This window comes from Coenobita brevimanus, chromosome 23 (assembly GCF_032717465.1).
Source record: "Coenobita brevimanus isolate Jiangsu-jjx chromosome 23, ASM3271746v2, whole genome shotgun sequence".
In the NCBI taxonomy this organism is placed as follows: domain Eukaryota; kingdom Metazoa; phylum Arthropoda; class Malacostraca; order Decapoda; family Coenobitidae; genus Coenobita; species Coenobita brevimanus.
The window spans coordinates 69,428,609-69,450,872 of NC_136976.1; the positions used below are offsets into that span (position 1 = coordinate 69,428,609).

Sequence of the window (22,264 nt, forward strand, 5' to 3'; positions counted from 1 at the left end):
CTCATCCATATAATGAAATGCTACTCTTATGTTAGTCAAGAGCTTGTAAGTCTCTCCAACTATCTTATTAATGTGCTTTTCTGGTGACAAACTATCTTGGACCAGCACTCCCAAATCTTTCTCTTCTCTCCTTTTTGTGATTAATTCATTACCCAAAAAATAATTCAGTGATGGTCTCCTGGTACTTTTACCCATTTCCAATATTTTACATTTCTTTACATTAAATTTCATTTCCCATGTCCGGCTCCAATTGTGTATCCTATCCAAATCCTCCTGCAGTATTTTACAATCCTCCTCAGCCTCTATCTTCCTCAAGATCTTTACATCATCAGCAAACAGACTTGCATAACTGTTCACTCCATCTACCATATCATTTACGTAAATCAGGAACATTACTGGCGCCAACACTGAGCCTTGAGGGACTCCACTTGTTACTTCCCTCCATCCAGACATCTTTTCCTTTATTACTGTCCTCCTTTGTCTGTCTCTCAAAAAGTCTCTCATCCATTCCAGAAGTTTCCCCTTTAGTCCTCCAATATATTCTAGTTTCCACATTAGTCTCTTATGAGGTACCTTGTCAAAGGCCTTCTCTAAGTCTAAGTACACACAATCCACCCAACCATCTCTCTCCTGTACCACATCAATCGCTCTTGAGTAAAAACTCAACAAGTTTGAAACACATGACCTTCCACTTCTGAATCCAAACTGACATTCAGCCAAAATATTCATCTCTTCCAGATATCTTATCCATCTGTCTTTCAGGATTCTCTCACACAATTTTGCAACCATGCTGGTTAGAGACACTGGTCTATAATTCAGGGGTTCTTCCCTGTTTCCTCCCTTGTAAATTGGTACCACATTTGCCCTCTTCCATTCTTTTGGCACTTTCCCCTCTTCCAGTGAGCATACAATTAAGCTGTGAATTTTATCCGCCAGATGTTCTCTGCATTCCTTCAGTACCCAATTAGAAATTCCATCAGGTCCTGGGGCTTTCCTTACATCTTGAGTTTCCAGTAATTTATACACTTCCTGTACCTCCACTTTTATATCTTTCATCACCGGAACATTTCTAATCACTCCCTCCCCTTCCACAAGCTCCTTTTCTTTAGTGAAAACTGACTGGAAACATTTGTTCATTATTTCTGCTTGCATTGCCGCATCCTTAAAGACCTCTCCTTCTACTTTCAGCTTGGTGATTCCTTCCTTTTGTTTCAGTTTGCCATTAACAAATCTATAAAACAGTTTGGGTTCATCCTTGCATTTGTCAATTATACCTTTTTCAAAGTTCCTTTCTTCTTCTCTACGTATTCTTGTGTATTCATTTCTTGTTCTTTTATATTCTTCCTTTGTTCTGTCATTACCTCTCTTTCTCCAATTGTTCCACGCCTTATCTCTCTCGTTTTTTGCTATCATACACCTTCTATTAAACCACTCCTTTTTCCTGTTTTCTTTCCCTCTTACTCTTGGTACAAATTTTTCCACTCCCAAATTATAGAGGTCTAGAAAGATATCCCACTTCCTCTGTATCTCTCTTGTTTCTCTGAATTTTCTCCAATCCGCATTTTCAAAAAAGTTTCTCAATCCTGTAAAATTTGCTTTGCCAAAGTTGTATCTTCCCTGTCTATGAAGCTCGTCTCTTGGCTCGACGTTTCCTATTAACATCTGGAACTCAATGACCACGTGATCACTTTTTCCCAAAGGACAGAGATATTCTAATGATTCTATTACATCGGGTTCTTTGGTGAACAGTAAATCCAACCTTGATGGTGTGTCCTCACCTCGAAACCGTGTCTCTTCTTTGACCCATTGCGTCATCACATGATTCATTACTATACTTAATAACATAGTGCCCCACGAATCTTCGCCGCCTCCCGAGTACCATTCCTCCCAGTTCACCTCTTTACAATTAAAGTCACCCACCAAAATTATATTATTGCTTTTCTCAATTATTTTTGCAAGTAGCTAGCCATATCTGACAACATCCCATGGTATTCATCATCCTTCCATGCTCTCGTCTTTGGGGGAACATACACTACCGCCATATCTCTCTTACCATTCTCTCCAGTTTCTAATTTCATATATATCACTTCAGCCCTGCCTTCTCCCATTTCCACAGTATCTACATTTATGTTGTTCTTCACTGCTATCATCACTCCTCCTCCCTTTTTTTCTTTTCTGTCTTTTCTCCATAGTTTGTATTTACCATCTCCCAAATGAACATCAATATCTTCTCTTAATTTGGTCTCTACAAAGCACATGACATCAGGTTCATGTTCTCTCAAGAAATCATTAATTTCGATCCTTGTCAATATGAAACCATCAACATTAGTATATATCACCTTCAAATTATTTTTGACGTTTTTAATACCCTCTTCTCTCCGTACCACTTCCTCAACTTCTGATCTTTCACAACCATCCCCCCTAGTTTCCTTCACTTCTATTTCCTTAAATACCATTTCCTTACTTTCATATCCAATACTCTCCAAAAAAAAAGTATTACGTTCTTCCTCTGTCCTCTTATCATTTTTTTCCTTTACTTCTTCCTTTAATGATTTTAAAACTTCTCTTTCTTCTTCATTCAGATCTTTTCTTATTATAATATTTTCCATCCCCGCCTCTTTGCTTAATTTCCAGGTCACTTTAAGTGTGTGTGTGTGTGTGTGTGTGTGTGTGTGTGTGTGTGTGTGTGTGTGTGTGTGTGGGGTAAGGGAGTGCTGTTTATGGTGAGGTGTGGAATGTGTGTTCTGCTGTCCAGTTTGTGAGAAGGGTCACTGTAGATTTGGCTGGGGCTATTTTGGGCCTGTTTGTGGTGAACCATTCGTTTAATGTGTTGAGGTAAGGTTGGAGGATGTGTGCAGCTGTGTTTGCGTTTTTGTGTGTACATGTAAGTGTTATGTCATCTGCATAGGAAGCTATGTGTATCTGTGGTGTGTGGGGTGTGGGTATGTCGTGCATGTATAGGTTAAAGAGTGTAGGGGACAAAACAGATCCTTTGGGGGACGCCATTTGTGAAGTTTCTGATGTTCGAAGACTGACTGACAATGTTACATGTGCACATCTGCCTGCCAAGTAGTTTGCCAGCCATCTTTTTCTGTTATTGTGCATGTTTGTGTTGATTATTTTGTTTATGAGGTTGTGGCGGGGGATGGCATCAAAAGCTTTGCTAATGTTTAGTGTGACTAGCAATGTTCTCTGTGGTGGCCTAACTGAATTCATGCCATCAAAAACTCTCTGTGTAAGGTCTGTAAGGAGGGTGTTTGTGGAGTGTAGTGGCCTAAAGCCATGTTGTGATGGGACTAGGGGTGTGTGAGGTGTAACTAGTTGTAGTACCAGTCATTCAGCGACTTTAGAGGGGATGCAGAGGAGTGTGATGGGGCAGTGTGATGAAGGTAACGTGGGGTCCTTTGTTGGGTTTAGGGATAGTGATGATAATGCCATGCTTCCAGATGCTGGGTATTATGTTGTGTGAGTAGCTGTATTTTGATATGCTGGTGAGTGCTCATATGCCTTGTGGTCCAAGGTGTTTAAGGTGAATGTTGCTTATGTTGTCTGGTCCACAAGCAGATGAGTGCTTAAGGCTGCTAATGATGTGCTTCGTCTGGTTGTAAATGAAAGGTGCATAGTTTGGGTCTGTGGGGAACTGTCTCTTAAGTCAGATGATACGGTGGTTGGTTTTCAATGTTTTCTTTTGCATGGTTTTCCTGGTGTTGAAAATTATTTTGGATAGTCCTATGTATGTTCTGATGTCAAAATATGGCAGAATGGCCAGAAAACAGTGCCAAAATAAGGAGGGGTACTGTACATACAGTAGTGCTGTGTTTTGGTTTTCAGTGTTTTTTCTGGTTTTCTTCATATTGAGCATTACTTTGGATTTTCCTATGCGTGTTTTGATATCTAAATATGCCTGAATGACCAGAAAACACTGCCAAATTAAGCACAAGTACTGTTCAAATAGGACAGGTATAGTTTGGAAGTCGGGTATTCGTAGGGTCTGGGTATAGTAGGGGAATAACGTTCATCATCCAGATGTCGCCACTATTCGGACATGCCTTTTGCTCTACTATGTCTGGATAAATGAGGACTACTGTACATACAAATATACTGTGTATATATATATATCATATATATATATATATATATATATATATATATATATATATACACACATACAGCAATCCCTTAACCCCTTAAACGCGGCCGTGTACAGCCGATCCCCCCCGTGTGGCGGGGTTGTAGTGGGGTCTGAGTACCTGTGGGAAAATATTTGTCAAAAATCAGAGATTAACCCTAGAACATTAAAATTTTTATGGCATATAGTACTTACATTCAGCTTTCTCCTGAGACAGGTGTTGAGCCTTCGTGGACTACCAAAGGACTTGTGAAGACTTGCAAAGTTGGGTAACAAAGTCTTCAATTTCACACCTCCAGCAACCCGGTTTCCCCTCTACCACAGCCTCAATCTGTCACAGTACACTTTATACAACAACGTACAGGTAGTTTGGAATCCATATTTGTACAATAAGCACTGAAAATAAGGCTACAATGAACGGAGCGTACGGCCGACATGCAGCACAGCGGCGATCTTCCCGTCACTGAACACACATTTCCCTTTTCAAAGCTAAAAACACGTATACTACATTATTTTCCTTCATAGTACTTCGCAAAGGCTCGCTTGGCACTATTACGGCCCTAAAAATCACTGTCACTGCCAGTATTGTGAAGCGGGAATGAGAAAGACCACCGCGGCGCGAGTTTATTCTGCCTTACGGCAGGCACTTTATTCTCGCTCCTGTCGGCCACTCGCACTTCATTTCTATCGCTCACTTTCACTCTAGCTGTCAGTTTTTTGCATTATTCATCAGTGTCACTGTCATTTGTTATAAAAATAATATTTTCTACACAACAAACTGTCACTGTCAGAACATAAAATAGAAACATATGCTTTCAATTTCTTACACTGGAGTGACTGTCACTCTCAATACTTATATTATTACTATGTACAATTATTTACACTGAAATCACTGTCACTGTCAGTGCTTTTACAACTACATACACTAATTTACACTCATCAGACTGTCACTGTCAGTGCTTTTACAACTACATACACTAATTTACACTCATCAGACTGTCACTGTCAGTACGTAAAAGAAAACTAAACACTAGTATCACTGTCACTCTCAGTATTATTTTCAAGATTCTTACCCTTATTTTCAATATCTAGTCAGGCTGTGGTAGTCAAAGAAACACGGGTAAGCGCAGAGGGGAATTTTGCACTCTTTGCACTGCAAGGAGGTGCGCCTAAATGTTCTGTCTTGCCTGGTAGTGTGGCTGCACACATGACACCTCCTGAGTGCTTTTCCCCTCTTGGCAGTGCTAGGCAGTGGCTCCAGGCGGTGTCGCTGAAGGTAGTCCTGGCACTGTAGGCGGTCTGGAGGTGTGTGTGAGTGGCGCCTGGGACCTGATGGCAGTACCTGCCCAAAACGCTGAAGCAGCTGGTACACACACGTCTTAGAAAAACGCCGGAGAGAGTAGTTTGCTGGCTTCCTGTTCTTGATCTTATACAGGATGAAGGCATTCAGCATGCACATATCAAGCAAGTGCAAGAACACCTTCCTGTACCAGCGACGGTTCCTCCTCAGGCAGTCTATCTCTCCGATCATCATGTCAGACTTGTCCACCAGCCGCATATTGACGTTGTAGTCAATCACAGCATCAGGCTTCATCACAGGATCGCCAGTCCTTCTGTCGACCTTCCCTGTGGCTTGCATTTCCCCCTTGTGAACTGTGATGAGCACATTGACGATTCTCTTATCGTGCCACCTGATCGCCAGCATTTTGTCAGTTTTTTTCAGGTGCAAGTCTCCCCGCTTTGATCCTTCAGCCTCGGGGAAGGCAAGGTAGTGTGCCCTATTGCTACGGACAGTGCCACAGGATCCGACACCGTGTTCTGAAAGGTACTTGGCGAGTTTGGGAGCTGTATAATAATTGTCCGTACACAGGACATGATTCCCGCCAAAGTACTTTTCCAAAAGCACTTTCACCACAGAACCAGAGAATCCAAGGGGGTCAGTCTTGTCCAAGTCCACATTGCTGGCGGTGTAGATAACGAAGTCTAGGATGAACCCCGTCTTGCAGTCGCACAGCACGAAAAACTTTTTTCCAAAGCGGTGGCGTTTGCTAGGAATATACTGCACGAACTGAAGACGGCCCCTGAACAAAACCAAGGACTTGTCAATCACAACTTTCTTGAAGGGCCGAAGGAATGTCGTAAACTTGTCCTTGATCAGGTTCAGGATTCCCCTCACTTTCCATAGTGGGTCAGTTTGGGAAGGCTCATCGTTGTTCGCAAAGTGAAGGTAAGTCATGAGTTGCCTGAAACGATCACGACTCATGTATTTGTTGAAGATGGGTGTGGGGCAAAGATCGTCAGCACTCCAGTATTCCTCGAGCTTGTGCTTCCAGTTATGTGGCATAAGAAGCATCAAGCCGATGAATACGAATAGTTCCCTGATCGTTACAGGAACCCATGCTGCCATTCGCGACGTGGATGGCGTTGCAGCTTCACCTTCACCTTCACGAACTGCAGCAGATTGCCCTTCGTACCTGTTCGTCTCGGTACAAATCTGCTCCATTACTTCGTTATCAAGGAAGGCCAACAGGTAGTCCAGACATTCACCATCCTCTGGGACAGGGAAGGCTGCCTGTATCCCACACCCACTGGCATCAAAGGGCAGATCTTCTGGCACAAAATCTGAGCCCGCAGACCACACGAAGGCATCCAGAGTGCCCTGCCTAGGGTGGGAGGTGGTGGGGGCGGCGGGGGGTGAGGCAGGCCGTGTGGCAGTGGGTGAGGCAGGCCGTGTGGCAGAGGCTGTGCTAGGTCATGTCGGTGTGGTGGTGGTGGAGAGATAACGCGAAGGTTCAAGGTCACTCGCAGTGGCCTGAGTGGTGAGTTGCCTAGTGCGAGTAACCTTACCACTAACTCTAACACTAGGAGACACTTTTCTACTCCTACTAGCACGGACACTGGGCCTACGGAAACCTCTACGTAAACCAGACTGCTTACTTCCCTTCCGAGGTGGTGAAGGAGACTCAGAAGACTCCGGAGAAAGTACAGCTGAAGATGACGACGAGAGAATGGGGCTGGGAGTGCGTGGCGGTATGGCGGCGGCGTGACCTGGTGTAGAGGACAATGGCCGGTCTGAGGAAGACAATGGCTGGGAAGCGGGGTCACCACTTCGTCTCCTCTTGGCCCCCTTTCCATACACTAGGACCCTTTTCACTGGAGCCTTGCCTGTTGAGGTGCTGGGCACAGGAATTGTCACTTCAGGCACCTCAGACTCAGCACTCGATAGAGTGTCTGACTCGGCAAGGCTAGATAACACACCGACATCACTACCATAATCCATTGACGCTTTCAACAATTCAATCCCTATAGCCGAGTCACTAAGGCCCTTAGCAGTTCCTTGTAAGGGTTTGTACGGGGTGGAGGTCACAAAGTCCTTTTTCGGAGGGCTGGAAGGCACAGACTCGGAAGAGCTTGAGTTTGACATGGTGTCACCTTCAAAGATTCTAGTAGACTGACGCTAAACAGGGGCAAACCGCGGGAAAAATTCTAGTGTGACAACTGGGGAAACAAGCGTTTCCAATTAGCATAAAGTGCTAGCGAGAGGAAGGCGCAGATTGACACGTCTGAGCTGTCCGCACGCTGCCATATCGCACGACGAGGGAGGGCCGGGCAGCGATGCGTGGGTGGGTAAAAAAAATGATACTTGGCAACAACCGAGGTCAGTAGTACAAAGGTCAAGTGTGCTAAAAGTAGCCAAAGGGTGGCGGTACTGATAGACAATACCAGCTGGAGCCTGCTTGCCCGCGGTCATTCAAAATTTACTAGAATCGCAAACGTGACAATCCGCAGTTATGTCCTTTTCCCAGAGCGTCGCAAACGCGACGATCCGCGTTTAAGGGGTTAATTCACACGAGGGTTACGTTCCCAGACCTTTCACAAATGTGGTAAATTCGCATATACATTCTGCCCATGTGTGCAGGTAAATACGCATGTGTATGAAGTGTATTACATCTGAATAATACTGTTTATGCACTACATACACCTTATAAACTAGCATAAAGTATGAAAAACAACAAAAATGTTAAGAAATTTAACAATGAAACCCGACAATCAAAGGCGTAGGTGGAGACACTTCTCAGTCTGGTGCAAAAGCCCTCACTGCCTCCCATATGCCACATTCTGCCTTCTTTATTGTCCAAACAGTTGACTCAATCACCCCAAACATACAGTTCCAAGCCAGTTCACAGGCACACGTGGAGAAACTTTAGCACAGTCTGGTACACTGGCCCTCACTGCCTCCCGTATGCTACGTTCCTCCTTCTTTATTGTTGGAACAGTTGACTCACCCCAAACACACGGTTCCAAGACAATTCACCATGAAGTCAATTCACCATCAAATCATGGACGATTCCCTGTCATCCTATAAATATATTTATTATTGATTAAGTAATGCTGTTGGCATCCCTACGTCAAGTGGGGTTGGTGGAGGATTAGTGCCCCTCCCTGTAAAACAACTAACTCTAAGCCCTAGGCCACCCTCTCTGGGATACATGGTGTCTGGCAATGAATGAATGAATGAAAAAATTAATACTTTAATAACTAATTTTCAGGGGGATTTTATAACTCATATAAGTAAAAAACTAGTGTACTGTACTTGCTAAATAAACTGGTATGTAAATAAATGACGGGGAATTGTCCTGATGGAGAATTGTCGCCTACATTCCTCCCTAAAGTTTGTCCAACACAACTTTCTGTCAGCAACATCACATTACAGTCCGTTTTGGTGTGTTACCACATGCATCACTAGCACTACACTTAGGCACCATGTTGGCAGACAAGTCAAGCAATCACTGGAAGGCAGAAAAATAAGACACAAATAACGATTCACAAGTCACACATGGTTCGACCGTCGGATTCAAACTGACTGTGTGGTTCATTGGTAGACCGACCTCCCACACACAGACACACACACACACACATATACATATATGTATGCACACGGGCAGCAGGTAGGCATTTTTATATTTTATTTATTTCTCTTGTATATTAAAATTATTTATTTGAATACTATAATTTTATGTTTTAATTATTGTACGAAAAATTCGTGGATAACCGAAATCGCGTGAAAAAAGTTCGCGTGAATTAAGGGCTTACCTGTATTTACAGTCACTACTTGTTTTACGATGGGGTTACGTCAGGTCATACCTTAACGCATAACGATTTTATCGTAAATCGGGAGATTGAAACACATTTTAAAAGGGGGGTTACGTCAACTTTTTCTCTACTGTGGAGCACACAAGAGCGAGTAGCAGGAGTAAGAGCATCCATCTCAGGTGGCGGCCAGAGTGGAAATGACCTGGATTAACACGGTCACTCTACCCTTACAAGCGCGGCAACGTTGGAAAGCAATGTTGCCAAGTGCTGTGGTATTTATAAAAAGTAATTGTTATTAAAAGAAAAAAAAAGAGGCATTTATAACACTATATAGCCTTATTAATGAATTACATATACAGTATATATACTGTAAATAAACTTCATTTAGATGTAGTAAATAGCTGACATGAAACAAGAGGTGTACACGTTTGGCAGCGAGGTGGCCTAGGAAATTCCCAAGAGGGACAACGCCCAAACGCTCTTCATAAAATAGATGGACCATAGGTTAGAAGTGTTCATCCTAGTTCATGTCTCGTGGCATATAAATACATTGTCATAAAAGAAAAATGAATAATGCAAACAGCTGGTACCTGCACAACTGTTCACTGGATGTCTTTATGCCACTCATTTTCAACACTGTATTGCCTGTAAATAATGCTATGAGTGACATATGACACTGCTATTCACGTTGTTTTGGTGTGGGCTCGACTGCGACAGGTGTCTCAATCTAGCCCACACCATACTTTCTAACAGAAAGGATACACAGAATGCATACAGCTGATGCCATTCACTCAATGCCTTTACTTCACTCATTTTTAACCTTACTGAATATAATGTGCAATTTACAATGCTGCTATTCATGTGTTGTTTTGGCAGGGCTAGGGCATCACTGCTTGCATCCTTGACCACATAACACCACTTCCTTGACCACACGAGACTGCTTCCTTAACCATGTGAACAGCTGGCACAATACAGTACACACAACTAATGATGCAGCTATATTTCTATCTTTACTTCATTAATTTTGAATAGAGAAATGTCAACATTAATACAAATAGCATAAGAGTATAACTTAAATCAGTTCCTAACTTCCACAGAGTAAGTCTGAATCATTACAAAATGAACCGTCGAACCTTGAGAGTTTACTGTATATACCAAGTTCAACACAAATGTTGGCTGCATGTGATATTTTCATCAGAGGAACCTGTGTTTTACATTTTGATTGGTGGCTGTAATTTTTCAGTTCTACGTAGACAGGCACTGTTTGGGGACAGAAACCAAGCAGTCCTAAATGCATTCTGAATCCCAAACTCTAACCTTGAACCACTGAAACCTGCAACTTGGTAGATATTTGATGTGCCATCGAAAATCAAGTTGTCCAAACTTAACCCTTTAAACGCGGATCGTCGCTTTTGCGACGATCGCCAAAAAGGACATAATGGCGGATCGTCGCGTTTGCGATTTGAGTTAATTTTGAATAAACGCGGGCAAGCATGTTCCAGCTGGTATTGTCTATCAGTACCACCACCCTTTAGCTACAATTAGCATACTTGACCTTTGCACTACTGACCTCCGTTGTTGCCAAGTATCGCGTTTCCCCTCCCCCCCCACAGCACGGCCAGCACGGCTGTAATATATGGCAGCGTGCTGACTGCTCAGAACTGTCAATCTGCGCTCTCCTCTCACAAGCAGTTTATGCTAATAGAAAACGCTTGTTTCCCCAGTTGTCACACTAGCTTTTTTTCGCGCGGTTTTCCCCTATTTAGCGTCAGTTTAGTGCAGGCTTTCAAAGTGACATTATGGCGAGTTCTAGCCACACTGCATGTCGGCCGTATGCTCCGTTGATTTTAGCTTTATTTTCAGTGCTTATTGTACAAATATGGATTCCAAACTACCTGTACGTTGTAGTATAAAGTTTACTGTGACAGAATGAGGCTGTGGTAGAGGGGAAACCGGGTTGCTGGAGGTGTGAAAGTGAAGATTTTGTTACCCAACTCTGCAAGTCTCCACAAGTCCACGAAGGCTCAACACCTGTCTCTGGAGAAAGCTGAATGTAAGTACTATCTGCCATGTCAAGTATAATGTTCTAGGGTTAATCTCTGATTTTTGGCTAATATTTTCCTACAGGTACTCAGACCGCAATCCAACCCCGCCACACGGGGGGGGGGGGTTGGCTGTCCATGGACGCGTTTTAGGGGTTAATCACACGAAATTTGAGAATCTACTGAACTGTTCTAGCCATGAAGAAGTGCTATGACAAGGATGTGACGTAAGCTGCAATACGGTAATATTATGGGCTAAATTAGTGTAAACTGGGTCTACTTTTCATTTTTAGTACTAGAATATGCTATTGTAATCATGTGTTTCCAAACATGTGCTTGAAATCTCACTTCAGGGGGGGTTACCTTGGATATAATGGACTACAATATTGCTTTAATGGGCCTGGTTTTCCCCCAATTAGGCCATTATTGCAAGGGTCTACTACTGCATATGCACGATAACCAAGAGATCACTGTATAAGAAAAATACATATCAAACAGTCACCTTTGTGATTTGAGCACAAACCAGTCACGAGTGTCTGGAAGAACTGGTGCTTCTGAGAATCTGATCAACCATTATTACAATCACAATTATTGTAATCACAGGACCACAGCTACCTAAGGTAACCAGGCAACACTACAGTAATACATTAGCCCTCACCTCTGTTCCTCCAGACATGAAAAGGACATCTTGTGGCATTGCACCAATCATCCTTGCCACATCATCCCTAGCCTGATTTATAACTGTTCTAGCACGGGCTCCTTCTTCATGGGCAGAGCTTGGGTTACCCCAGGCCTCATGCATGCTCTGCTCAACAGCTTTGATTACTTCTGGAGCCAGTGGGGTTGTGGCATTGTAGTCCAGGTATACTCGCTTTGGGCTACTGCACCCGGTGCTGGGCCCACTGCTGCTTCCAGACATCACAATGCTGCAGGAATAAAGAGAATAACTGCCATTATCTGCTGCATGTACTGTCAATCCACACTAAGTATGATATGTGTGCACTCAAAATGCTTGCTATTTTAAGTGAAACAGTGTGAGACATCTTTTTAGGTCATGGCTGAGGAGTTTTAAAAATAAATGAATAAAACAAGTGGAATTTTCATTTGTAACTCTACATTTTAAACACTGTAGGTGTTAGGCCATCAACAGCTTGTTAACAAAGCAACTTTCCAGTAAAAGATACTTTTAACAAGAGCTAACCCCCTGGGGGTTGGGGGGTTTCAAGAATGCTCCCCCAGTATCCCTGCTTGTCGTACAAGGCGACTAAAAGGGTTGGCGGAGGGTTAGTGCCCCTCCCCGGAAAACAACTAACTAAAAAGACAAACAAGAAGCCCCGGACAAGGACTGACCAAAAGATGACGACCAAGGCCCGGACAAAAGACATGGTAATCGGAACATGGAATGTAAGAGGTGCGAATGATGAGGTGAGAGAGAGAGAGATTGTCCAGGTCCTTGAGGGTGCAAAAGTTGATGTATGTGGAGTAACTTTAACTAAATTGAGAGGTGAGAGTGTGAGAGAATGGGAGTAAGGATGGGGTATATGTGCAGGGGTCAGTGAGAATGAGAGGGCAAAAGAAGGAGTGTGTATAGTTGTGAGTAAAGGATGGAAGAAGAACATAAAAGAGTATGGATCAGTTGGGTCAAGGATTGTGTGGGTAAAGTTGAAAGTTGGAATACAAATGTGGGCGATTGTGTGCCTGTATGCGCCAACGCAAGATCGTGCAAGCAGAGTGAGAGAAGAGTTCTGGACAAATGTGGAAGTGTGCATGGAAAGGTCTGGAAGGAATGAGAGAGTGTTTTTGATCAGTGATATAAATGGTAAAGTAGGGAATGTGAAGGTGGATGGAATAGTTGGTGAGTGGGGTGTGCCTGCTGAGATAGATGAGAATGGTAGTGCGTTAGTGGACATTTATGCTAGGAGGGGGTTGGTGATAGCCAATACCCTCTTCAGGCATAAAATGATCCACAGGTATATATGGCGAGTGATGAGAAGGGTGGGTGGTGAACTGAATGAAAGGAAGGCAATGATTGATTATGTGTGTGTGGATGAAAGGATGCGAAGATGTGTAATGGATGCAAGAGCCTATAGAGGTTGGGAGAGTGGACTTTCTAACCACTGCTTGGTGGTGGCCAGAATCAAGACCCGAATAAGATGGAGTATCAGAAGAAGGGAAGGACGGGAAGAAGGAGTAATTGCAAGGAGAGTGGAAAGGTTACATGAGGTTGAGAAAAAGGCAGAATATAAGAGAGAAGTGGAGGAACGATTGGGCAAATATGAATTGGAGCAGATGGGGGATGTGGAATGTGTGTGCAGGATATTCACTAAAGAAATATGTGCAGCATGTGATGTGGTGTGTGGGATGAAGAGAAGACGGAGGGAAGTGCAAGGAACAGCGTGGTGGAATGAAGAGGTGAGACAGGCTGTGGCACAAAAGAAGAAAGCATACAATGAATGGATGAGAAATAGGGGTGTGGAAGAAGTTGAGAGGTGGAAGAGAGAGGTATACACAGAAAGAAAGAGAGAGGTAAAAAGATTAGTAAGAGAGAGTAAGAAGAGAGTGGATGAGGAATTTGGAAGGAATTTGAGTGTAAAGTGGAGGGACTGTAAGAAAATGTTCTGGAAAGAGGTGAAGAGAGTAAGGCAGGGTGGAAGTGAAGTTAGCAGGGGAGTGAAAGATAAAAATGGTAGATTACTACTGGAGAAGGGAGAAAAGGTGAGCAGATGGAGAGAACACTTTAAGGAATTGTTGAACATAGAGGATGGAAGTGATGAGAGTATAAGTGGCTGGGGAATGGCTGGGAGAAGGAGGGTGGTTAGAAGACAGGAAGAAATCAGTAGGATAGAAGTTGTGGAATCAATGAAGAAAGTTAAATTGGGGAAAGCCCCAGGAATTGATGGAGTGTGTGGTGAAATGTTGAAGTATGGGGGAGAGATAGTAGTAGAATGGATGTGGAAGATGTGCAGATTGGCCTGGGAGGAATGAAGAGTTCCAGAGGATTGGAAGTCAGACATAATTATTCCCTTGTACAAAGGAAAAGGGGAAAAAGAAGTGTGTGGTAATCATAGGGGCATTTGTCTTCTTAGTATAATAGGAAAAGTGTATGGTAGGATACTTAGTGACAGAATTAGGGAAATAACAGAGGAATTAGTTGGAGAAGAACAGGGAGGCTTTAGGAAGGGAAGATGTTGTGTAAATCAGATATTCATTCTTAGATCATTAGTGGAAAAGTTTCTAGAGAAGGGAAAGAAGTTGTATGCGGCTTCCATGGATTTGGAGAAAGCATACCAGTATGACAGGATGGATAGACAATGATTGTGGAAAGTACCGGTATAAAGAATATATGGAGTAGATGGGAAGTTGTTGAATGCTGTGAAGAGTATGTATGATGATGCTAAGGCTGCAGTGCGTGTGAATGGTGAACTGAGTGAATTTTTCTCTTTGAAGGTTGGGTTGAAACAGGGATGTGTCATGTCTCCATAGTTGTTCAATCTGTACATGGATGGGGTAATAAAAGAGGTACAAGGTAGGGTACCGGTAGTGGATGTTGGAGTGGCCCTGATGAGAGAGGGTAGTGTTTGGAAACTACCTGTACTGTTGTTTACAGATGATACTGTGTTGTTGAGTGAAGACGAAGGAGAGCTGCAAGGCTTGGTGGATGAGTTTGGGAGAGTGTGTAAGAAATGGAATCTAAAGGTGAATGTAGGGAAGAGTAAAGTGATGGTCTTTGAAAGAGGTGAAGTGAGTGAATGTACAGTGAGGTTGGATGGTGAGGAATTGGAATATGTGAGTACGTTTAAGTATTTGGGTAGTGTGATGAGTAAGGATGGAGATTTGGAGGGTGAAGTGCTTGAAAGGGTACAGCAGGGAAGAAAGATTGCTGGTTCCTTGAAAGCAGTGATAAGAAACAGGGAAGTGAGCATGGAAGTGAAAAAGTTACTACATGACAGTACAGTATTGTGATACCAACTCTAACGTATGGAAGTGACGCTTGGACGTTGTTGGAAGGGCACAAGTCAAGAGTGAGAGCAATGGAAATGAGTTATTTAAGAGGAGCCTGTGGAGTCACATGGACAGACAGGCTAACAAATGAGGATATAAAGGAGCGTTGTGGTGTGGATGTGGATGTGATAGGAAGCATTAGGTGGAATACACTGAGGTGGTTTGGCCATGTCGAAAGGATGAAGGGTGAAAGACTGATGAAGAGAGTGTATGTGAGTGAGGTGGAGGGGGAGGCTGAGAATGAGATGGAGGGATGGGGTGGAGAGGTATATGAGAGAGGGGGATGTGAGTTGGGAGCAGGGCAATGAGATAACGGGGGACAGGGTGACGTGGAGGCGATTTGTTTGTGGCCACCCCGAACGGTATTGAGGCATCTGACAATAGATAGATAGATAACTGTGTAAGCATACTGGACTTCACTTATACTTGCAAGTGTATAGAATTCAACTTGTTTTACCACCAAACCTTCACTATCTTAAAGTACAGTAGGTATTTCATTTAAAAGAACATGGCTCACGTAGAGTCCAAGTTATGCAGCTAAATGAATTTTTGGAATTATTCTCATTTCAGCCCAAAATCAATCCAATGATTTGGGGAGTGTTGTACAGTTAGATATCATCATTTCTTCTATGACACTTCCTTCAGAAATCAATAATAGTGGAATACACAGTGATCCCTTAGTTACTGCACAGAAGTGGTACCAAGCATGAAGTGTGATAACGAAATTGTGACAATGATTGCACAGAACCTGTGTAATTTATCCTAATTAGTACCGTACTGGGGATCCCAAGTGTAATCTCCAGTTTTCATTTTTACAACACTTTAGACTAGTTGAAAACATACATACTGTTATGGCAAGTTTCAGAAACACACATAGGTATGGTTAGATTAACAGAAAGAGATACAAATGGCACAATATGGAAGAACTAGAGGGCCCCCCCAAGGGTGGAATCACACCAGCCGTGAGCCAATACATATCTAGCACGACTCGGATATGACCTTGACCTTGACCTACTTTCACAAACTTCGAACGTGCAGAAGTTTCCTACTACACACCTGTAGAATTTTGTGATGATGTCTTCAGCAGCTGCAAAGTTATCGTGGTAACAGACACTCAGACCTTGGCCTACTTTCATTAATTACGAATGTGTGATTGAGTTTTTTCCCCTCCTAAAACACACTTGTAAAATTTTGTGATGATATCTTCAGTGGCTGCACAGTTATCGTGCTAACAGACACACTGACAGACAAATTGAGAACAATACCAGCTTTGCTATCGTGGCTGGTAAACATGTATTACAAAATGAACTGCACAGGGCTTGAGGTAAGGGGTTTTGAAGCTAAGGGGTGGAAAGTTACTGGTCTTGACCACCTGAGATTAACTCGTAGAGTAAGGCCTCATCTTTGAAGCCCTCAAAGCCAACAGAAACCACATACAGTGTACCATCATTGTCAGTAAAAACCGGCTCAAGTGCACAATAACGATGTTTTTTAACTGAACAAAGCATAATAATAGGAGTGCAGCTTTCATCTTGCAGTAACGACAAAAACTGCTATAACCAAGTGAGTAATAACCAGGAGACCACTGTGTAACATTTCCATATCTAGCCAGTTGCCAGCCAAAACAAGTCACATGATATGCTCCAGCCAAGCACTTGCTCCCTGGCAACTGAGTTTCACCATAGCCTCCGTAACAGGTGCTCTCCCATTTCTTGTTTTTCAGGAATGTGAGGCCTGTAACTAAGATAAGGTTGGCTGTTTCTATTAGGACTGAATTGCAGGGGGTTTAGGTTATAAGCTAACTGGAATCAGGGTAGGTTAATGTTTAAAATGGCTTGTAAGTCACTCTTTTCAGGGGGTGTAGTTTCTCTCAGAACCTGATTATTTCTAATGGAAACGAAGGTAAGAATCACGCGAATCACATAATATAACAAGGGAAAAACCAGTCTTATCATCAAGCCAGGTATGGACTGCTACAACAACACTACTGAACTTTCTAAAGTTACTCCTTTTATATCAAAATTCATTGTTACTAGTTTGTAAAAACTTAGTTACCAACATATTAACTGCCAGTATTTCTGTATGATCTTGATTTAGTTATCATAAAAAAAGATTAAAAGTACAGGATCTTGGCCTACACTCAATGGTACTGCAAAGACCTACATGTAAAATCATATTGTTTGAATCATTTACAAAGGCTCCAACATGCCTGCATGCGCTGGCCTTGGCCAGCAAATGGCAGCTCTGCCTCCCTATTCAGTCCCCTTATCCCTGAGGTCACACTCTGTGACCTTGTCCCAGGTCTTTCTCGATCTGCCTCTAACAGCTCTATCCCCGGCATTCACACTCCTCATTTTCCACACCCAACTGCCATCCTCCACCCTCTCGGCATGCCCAAATCATCTCAAGCTACCCCTCCTGATCACATCAATACTCTCCAGTCCCATCTTTCCTCTCAACTCTTCAACTGTGATGCTACATCTGGCAATTCTGTCTGCATTCACCAGACCGAGCATGCATGCTCATTCTCTGAAAATCACAGGTGCTTTCTCTGCTTGATTACTGCTAACTGCAATGGTAACTACATAAACTGGGTGATTTTTAAAAATATGATATACTGCAAAGACCCTTCACCAACAGAATTTACGCTACGAAGAACCCCGCCTACTATACTAGGAGAGGCTATGGCGCCTCGGACTCTAGGCTAATTACCGGTACTTCAGAGACACTGGAACAGAAAGGTATCTCGATGACTCTGGATCACGTGATCCCAAATTCCCACTTGCAGATCCTCTGCCACCCACAAATAGGTTGCCTCTGCTGTGTGTGGACAACAGGTGTACCCTATTGTTAATCCCTGCCTGGTCGATTCTTTGTAAGGTAGTTTACCTCCTGAGTCACTGTTTTATAACCAATGTAAACTGTACCTCCCATAAGGCTTGCAGCTTAGCCCATGCAGCCCTTCATTGTGCCTCATATTAGGTCTTCAGCTCTATAAGGGTTAACCATAATCCATCAGTTTCACCTACAATGGGACTTTTAGCCCCTTAAAATGTTTAGTTTTACCAGTGTCATCTGATGATTTCAAATATCAGCTGGGCAGATGAACAAACCAATGGTTGTCATAATTTCCTGAACATCTCCCATACCTGGATACCACAAACTCACTGCCCATACAGTCAAGCACTGTAGAGCTGCCTGATACCGATGAAGGTCCACCTCTGCTGCGTTACCAGTGTACGAAGTACAAAATAATTGTCATGGCACGTTAGAGTGAAGTTACTGAACCATCCGAAGTTCTCTTCTGTAGCAAGATGAGCACTCTTACCAATTATGCAGACACTCTCAGGCTAACAAACGGCATATTCCTGGTTACTCAATAAATCACCGAACAAAACTATACTTGGGCTTTGTCTTAGGAGTCCTCAGGTCAAGAAGTTCCAAGATTCCTGGCAAGCAGCGCGTGTTCCGGCAGCCCCTCCCACCTCCTCTCTCTCTCCTTAATCTCACACCCATGTTCCACTTACATTGATGAGATGGATGTTACTGATGCAACTAATGGGGCGAATGACTATGAAGCTAATTTGAAATTTTACATTGATCCACGGTAAGCGTTCCCCAACATTTGTTTACGTCTCGGTTTATCACGTGTAAATTCTAGTGCGCATGCGTGTGTGCGGCGCCACATTCAAACTCCCAAACGCTTCCATCAAGTCAAGTAACGATTTCGGGATATGCCTTTGATTCGGCTCCATTTTTATTTTTTATTTATTTATCTATTTACTCCTTTTTCGCATTTGTGGAATTAATGCTGGCTGTGTCCGTTCAATTGTTTGTTTTCTTTTTATCCATAGTTGTTTAAGTATTTTCTTTCTTACCGATATTTTTTCCGCGTCTTGATTTTTGAATGCGGGTAGATCGGCCATAATTTCTCGGGTGTCTTCTACGTGGGGCTGTTGTAAAAATGTGTGTTTATTACGTATGAGGCCATAACCGCTGCAAAACAGTAGAAAGTGTTCTAGGGTTTCATTTTCATGTTCACACACACTGGGCAGGTTGATTCTTGTCCTTGAAGTCCCTTTCTCAGTTTAGGTCTAACAAGGTCTAAGGTGTAAGTTGGTTCTTCCCCTCATCATTATGCAGGACTCGTCGGTGTTTGGCTCTTGATTTTACTGTATGTGTCTAGCGCTGATTTGGTGTTGATATCCTGCCTTCAAATTTCTGAGTCTCATAGTGTTATATTTTATATTGTCTTTGATTTGTTGTTGCGATATCTTTAAGTTTTCTACAGTTAGGTTAACTTGTAGATATATCTTTACTTACTTTATCCATCTTGTTCTCATACTGGAGGTTAAATATGTTTCTTATTATCTCTGTTTTCTGAGAGGACATAATGGTGTTGTGGTGATGTCCCTGAACTTGCATGCTGATGCACCAATTTCTTACCTTAGTGCAGAGACAGCAGTGTACTTAGACACCTTATGAATTCCACGGTATACTTTGGTTTTCAGTTGTTTGGAGTGTTTTCAGTTCTATATTGAATGAGATGGCTTCTATTGAGTGCTAAGGACTTCCAGTAGGTTTTGCCTATTAGCAATCTGTTGCAGCTTCTTGAGGTGACTGAGTAGGCTGTGTTGGCATTATCTAGTGAAATACCGGTCTCAGCGACACAGGTCGTCACCACACCCCCAGGAGGAGACTACAGAGGGGTAGACTGTAGCACCAGTCGAGCAGGGCAGTACTCCCTAGGTGGATGAAAAGCTGATGACAGGGAGTGCTGGAGCTCCCGTTTCATCAGCCCTCAGGACTAGTTCCTGACCATCCCCCTTTGCTGAACTTTTTCAGTGTCTCAGTTACACAGAGAGTAGGCCAGCATGCTCTCCAGTACAAATTTCTCTAACTATCTTCACCAAACTACATGCACAGTACACACTACACTTCCTATTCAAAATTTACCAAAATGGCGTCGTCTTATCAAGCCTCGGAGTCCCCAGGGGGGGGGGGACCATAAATCCCCCCACCATCTGCCCGTCTCCCGGTGACGACTCAAGGTGCCTGGAACCACTGTCTGACTCTCTTCTTCTTCATTTCTGCAACATTCGCGGCCTTTCCTCTAACTTTCGCTCTGTTGAGCACCACCTCTTCTCCTCTAAACCTCACCTTCTTTTTCTAACGGAGTCTCAGCTGTCTGAGGCAACTGACAGCAAACCCTTTTCTGTATCCTCCTACTTTCTCTATACTCATTTCAAAGCCAAAGGTGGCTGTTGTGTATATATACGCAACGACTTATCTTGCTCTCGTGTTCCTGAACTTGATTCTTCTGAATTCTCCACACTCTGGCTTCGGCTTTCCTGTCATTCTCTGACTAAATATATCTGTGCTGTTTACTTATCCCCTAATTCTACTGACTATCAAAAATTCTTCGACTGTCTTACTTCTACGATGGAACACATTCTATCCATTTCTCCTTTCTCTGAAATCTCCATTCTTGGAGATTTCAATGTTCACCACCACCTTTGGCTCTCCTCTCCTTTCACTGATCCACCTGATGAACAAGCCTACATCTTTTCTATCCTTAATGACCTAGAGCAGCTTGTACAGCACCCTACCCGTATCCCTGACCGCCTTGGAGAGAGCTCCAACATACTTGACCTCTTCCTCACAACTAATCCTTCTGCTTACTCTGTTAATCTTTTCTCTCCGTTGGGCTCCTCCGATCACAACCTTATTACCTTAACCTGTCCTATCACTCCGGTACGGCCTGTGGACCCTCCAGTGAAACGTCGTCTGTGGCATTTTGGAGCCGCGGACTGACAGGTCCTCAGGCAGTACTTCTTTGATTTTCCCTGGAATGATTATTGCTTCCATGGCCGTGAGCCATCTGAGTGTGCCTTGCGCATTACGGAGGTTATTCTTTCGGGCATGGAAGCATACATTCCTTTCTCATATCCTTTGACTAACGCAAGAAAGCCTTGGTTTAATCACGCTTGCTCTAATGCTGTCTGCAACAAGGAGAGGGCCTACAAAAGGTACCGGAGCCAACCCACCCCTGAATCACATCATCTTTATGTTTCTGCCCGGAATCGTGCTAAGTCTGTTCTTCGCTCTACTAAAAATAATTTCATCCATACTAAATGCTCTCAACTCTCCGACTCGAATTCTTCCCGCTCCTTCTGGCATCTTGCCAAAAATCTTTCTAACAACTTTACCTCATCATCCTTCCCTCCTCTTTTCTACTCTGATGGTTCTGTAGCTATTTCTTCTACTGATAAAGCAGATCTCTTCGCACAGACTTTCTCCTCCAATTCTACCTTAGACGATTCCGGTGCTGTTCCTCCATCACTTCCCCCCTCTGACTTCCTCATGGCTGACATTAAAATTTCTTCAGTTCATGTATTTTCTGCCATCACTGGTCTCAGTACTAACAAGGCATATGGGCCTGATGGGGTCCCTCCTGTTGTTCTCAAGAACTGTGCTTCTGTGCTTACACCCTTCCTAGGCAAACTCTTTCGCCTTTGTCTGTCAACTTGTACCTTTCCTTCGTGCTGGAAGTTTGCTCTCATTCAGCCAGTCCCAAAGAAGGGTGACCACTCCCAACCCTCCAACTATCGTCCAATTGCTTTAACGTCCTGTATTTCAAAAGTTTTCGAGTCAATTCTTAATAGAAAATTTTTAAGGCATCTTTCCTATCACAACCTTCTTTCCGATCGTCAGTATGGGTTCCGTCAGGGACGCTCCACTGGCGATCTTCTCACCTACCTTTCAGACTCCTGGTCATCCTCCTTTCGGGACTTTGGCGAAAGCTTTGCCATTGCACTTGACATCTGAAAGGCTTTCGATCGAGTCTGGCATAAATCTTTAATTTCCAAACTGCCCTCCTACGGTTTCTATCCTTCTATCTGTGCCTTCATCGCTAGCTTCCTTTCTGGTCGTTCTATAGCCGCTGTTGTAGACGGCCATCGTTCTTCTCCTAGATCTATCAACAGTGGTGTTCCTC

The 22,264-nt window shown here is 43.3% G+C and overlaps 1 protein-coding gene across 1 annotated transcript in view; it reads right to left on the minus strand.

Annotated features, from left to right (window-relative positions):
- Positions 1 to 18,897, minus strand: part of LOC145393016 (selenocysteine lyase-like) — an 87,809-nt gene extending 68,912 nt beyond the window's left edge. The window contains exons 1-2 of the mRNA XM_080267337.1: positions 18,795 to 18,897; positions 11,924 to 12,191 (exon numbers count right to left, since the gene is read on the minus strand). Of these exons, the coding sequence (XP_080123463.1) occupies positions 11,924 to 12,184 (261 nt within the window). The 5' untranslated portion in view covers positions 12,185 to 12,191; positions 18,795 to 18,897. The remainder of the gene's footprint in view (positions 1 to 11,923; positions 12,192 to 18,794) is intronic.
- Between the last annotated feature and the right edge of the window lie 3,367 nt (positions 18,898 to 22,264).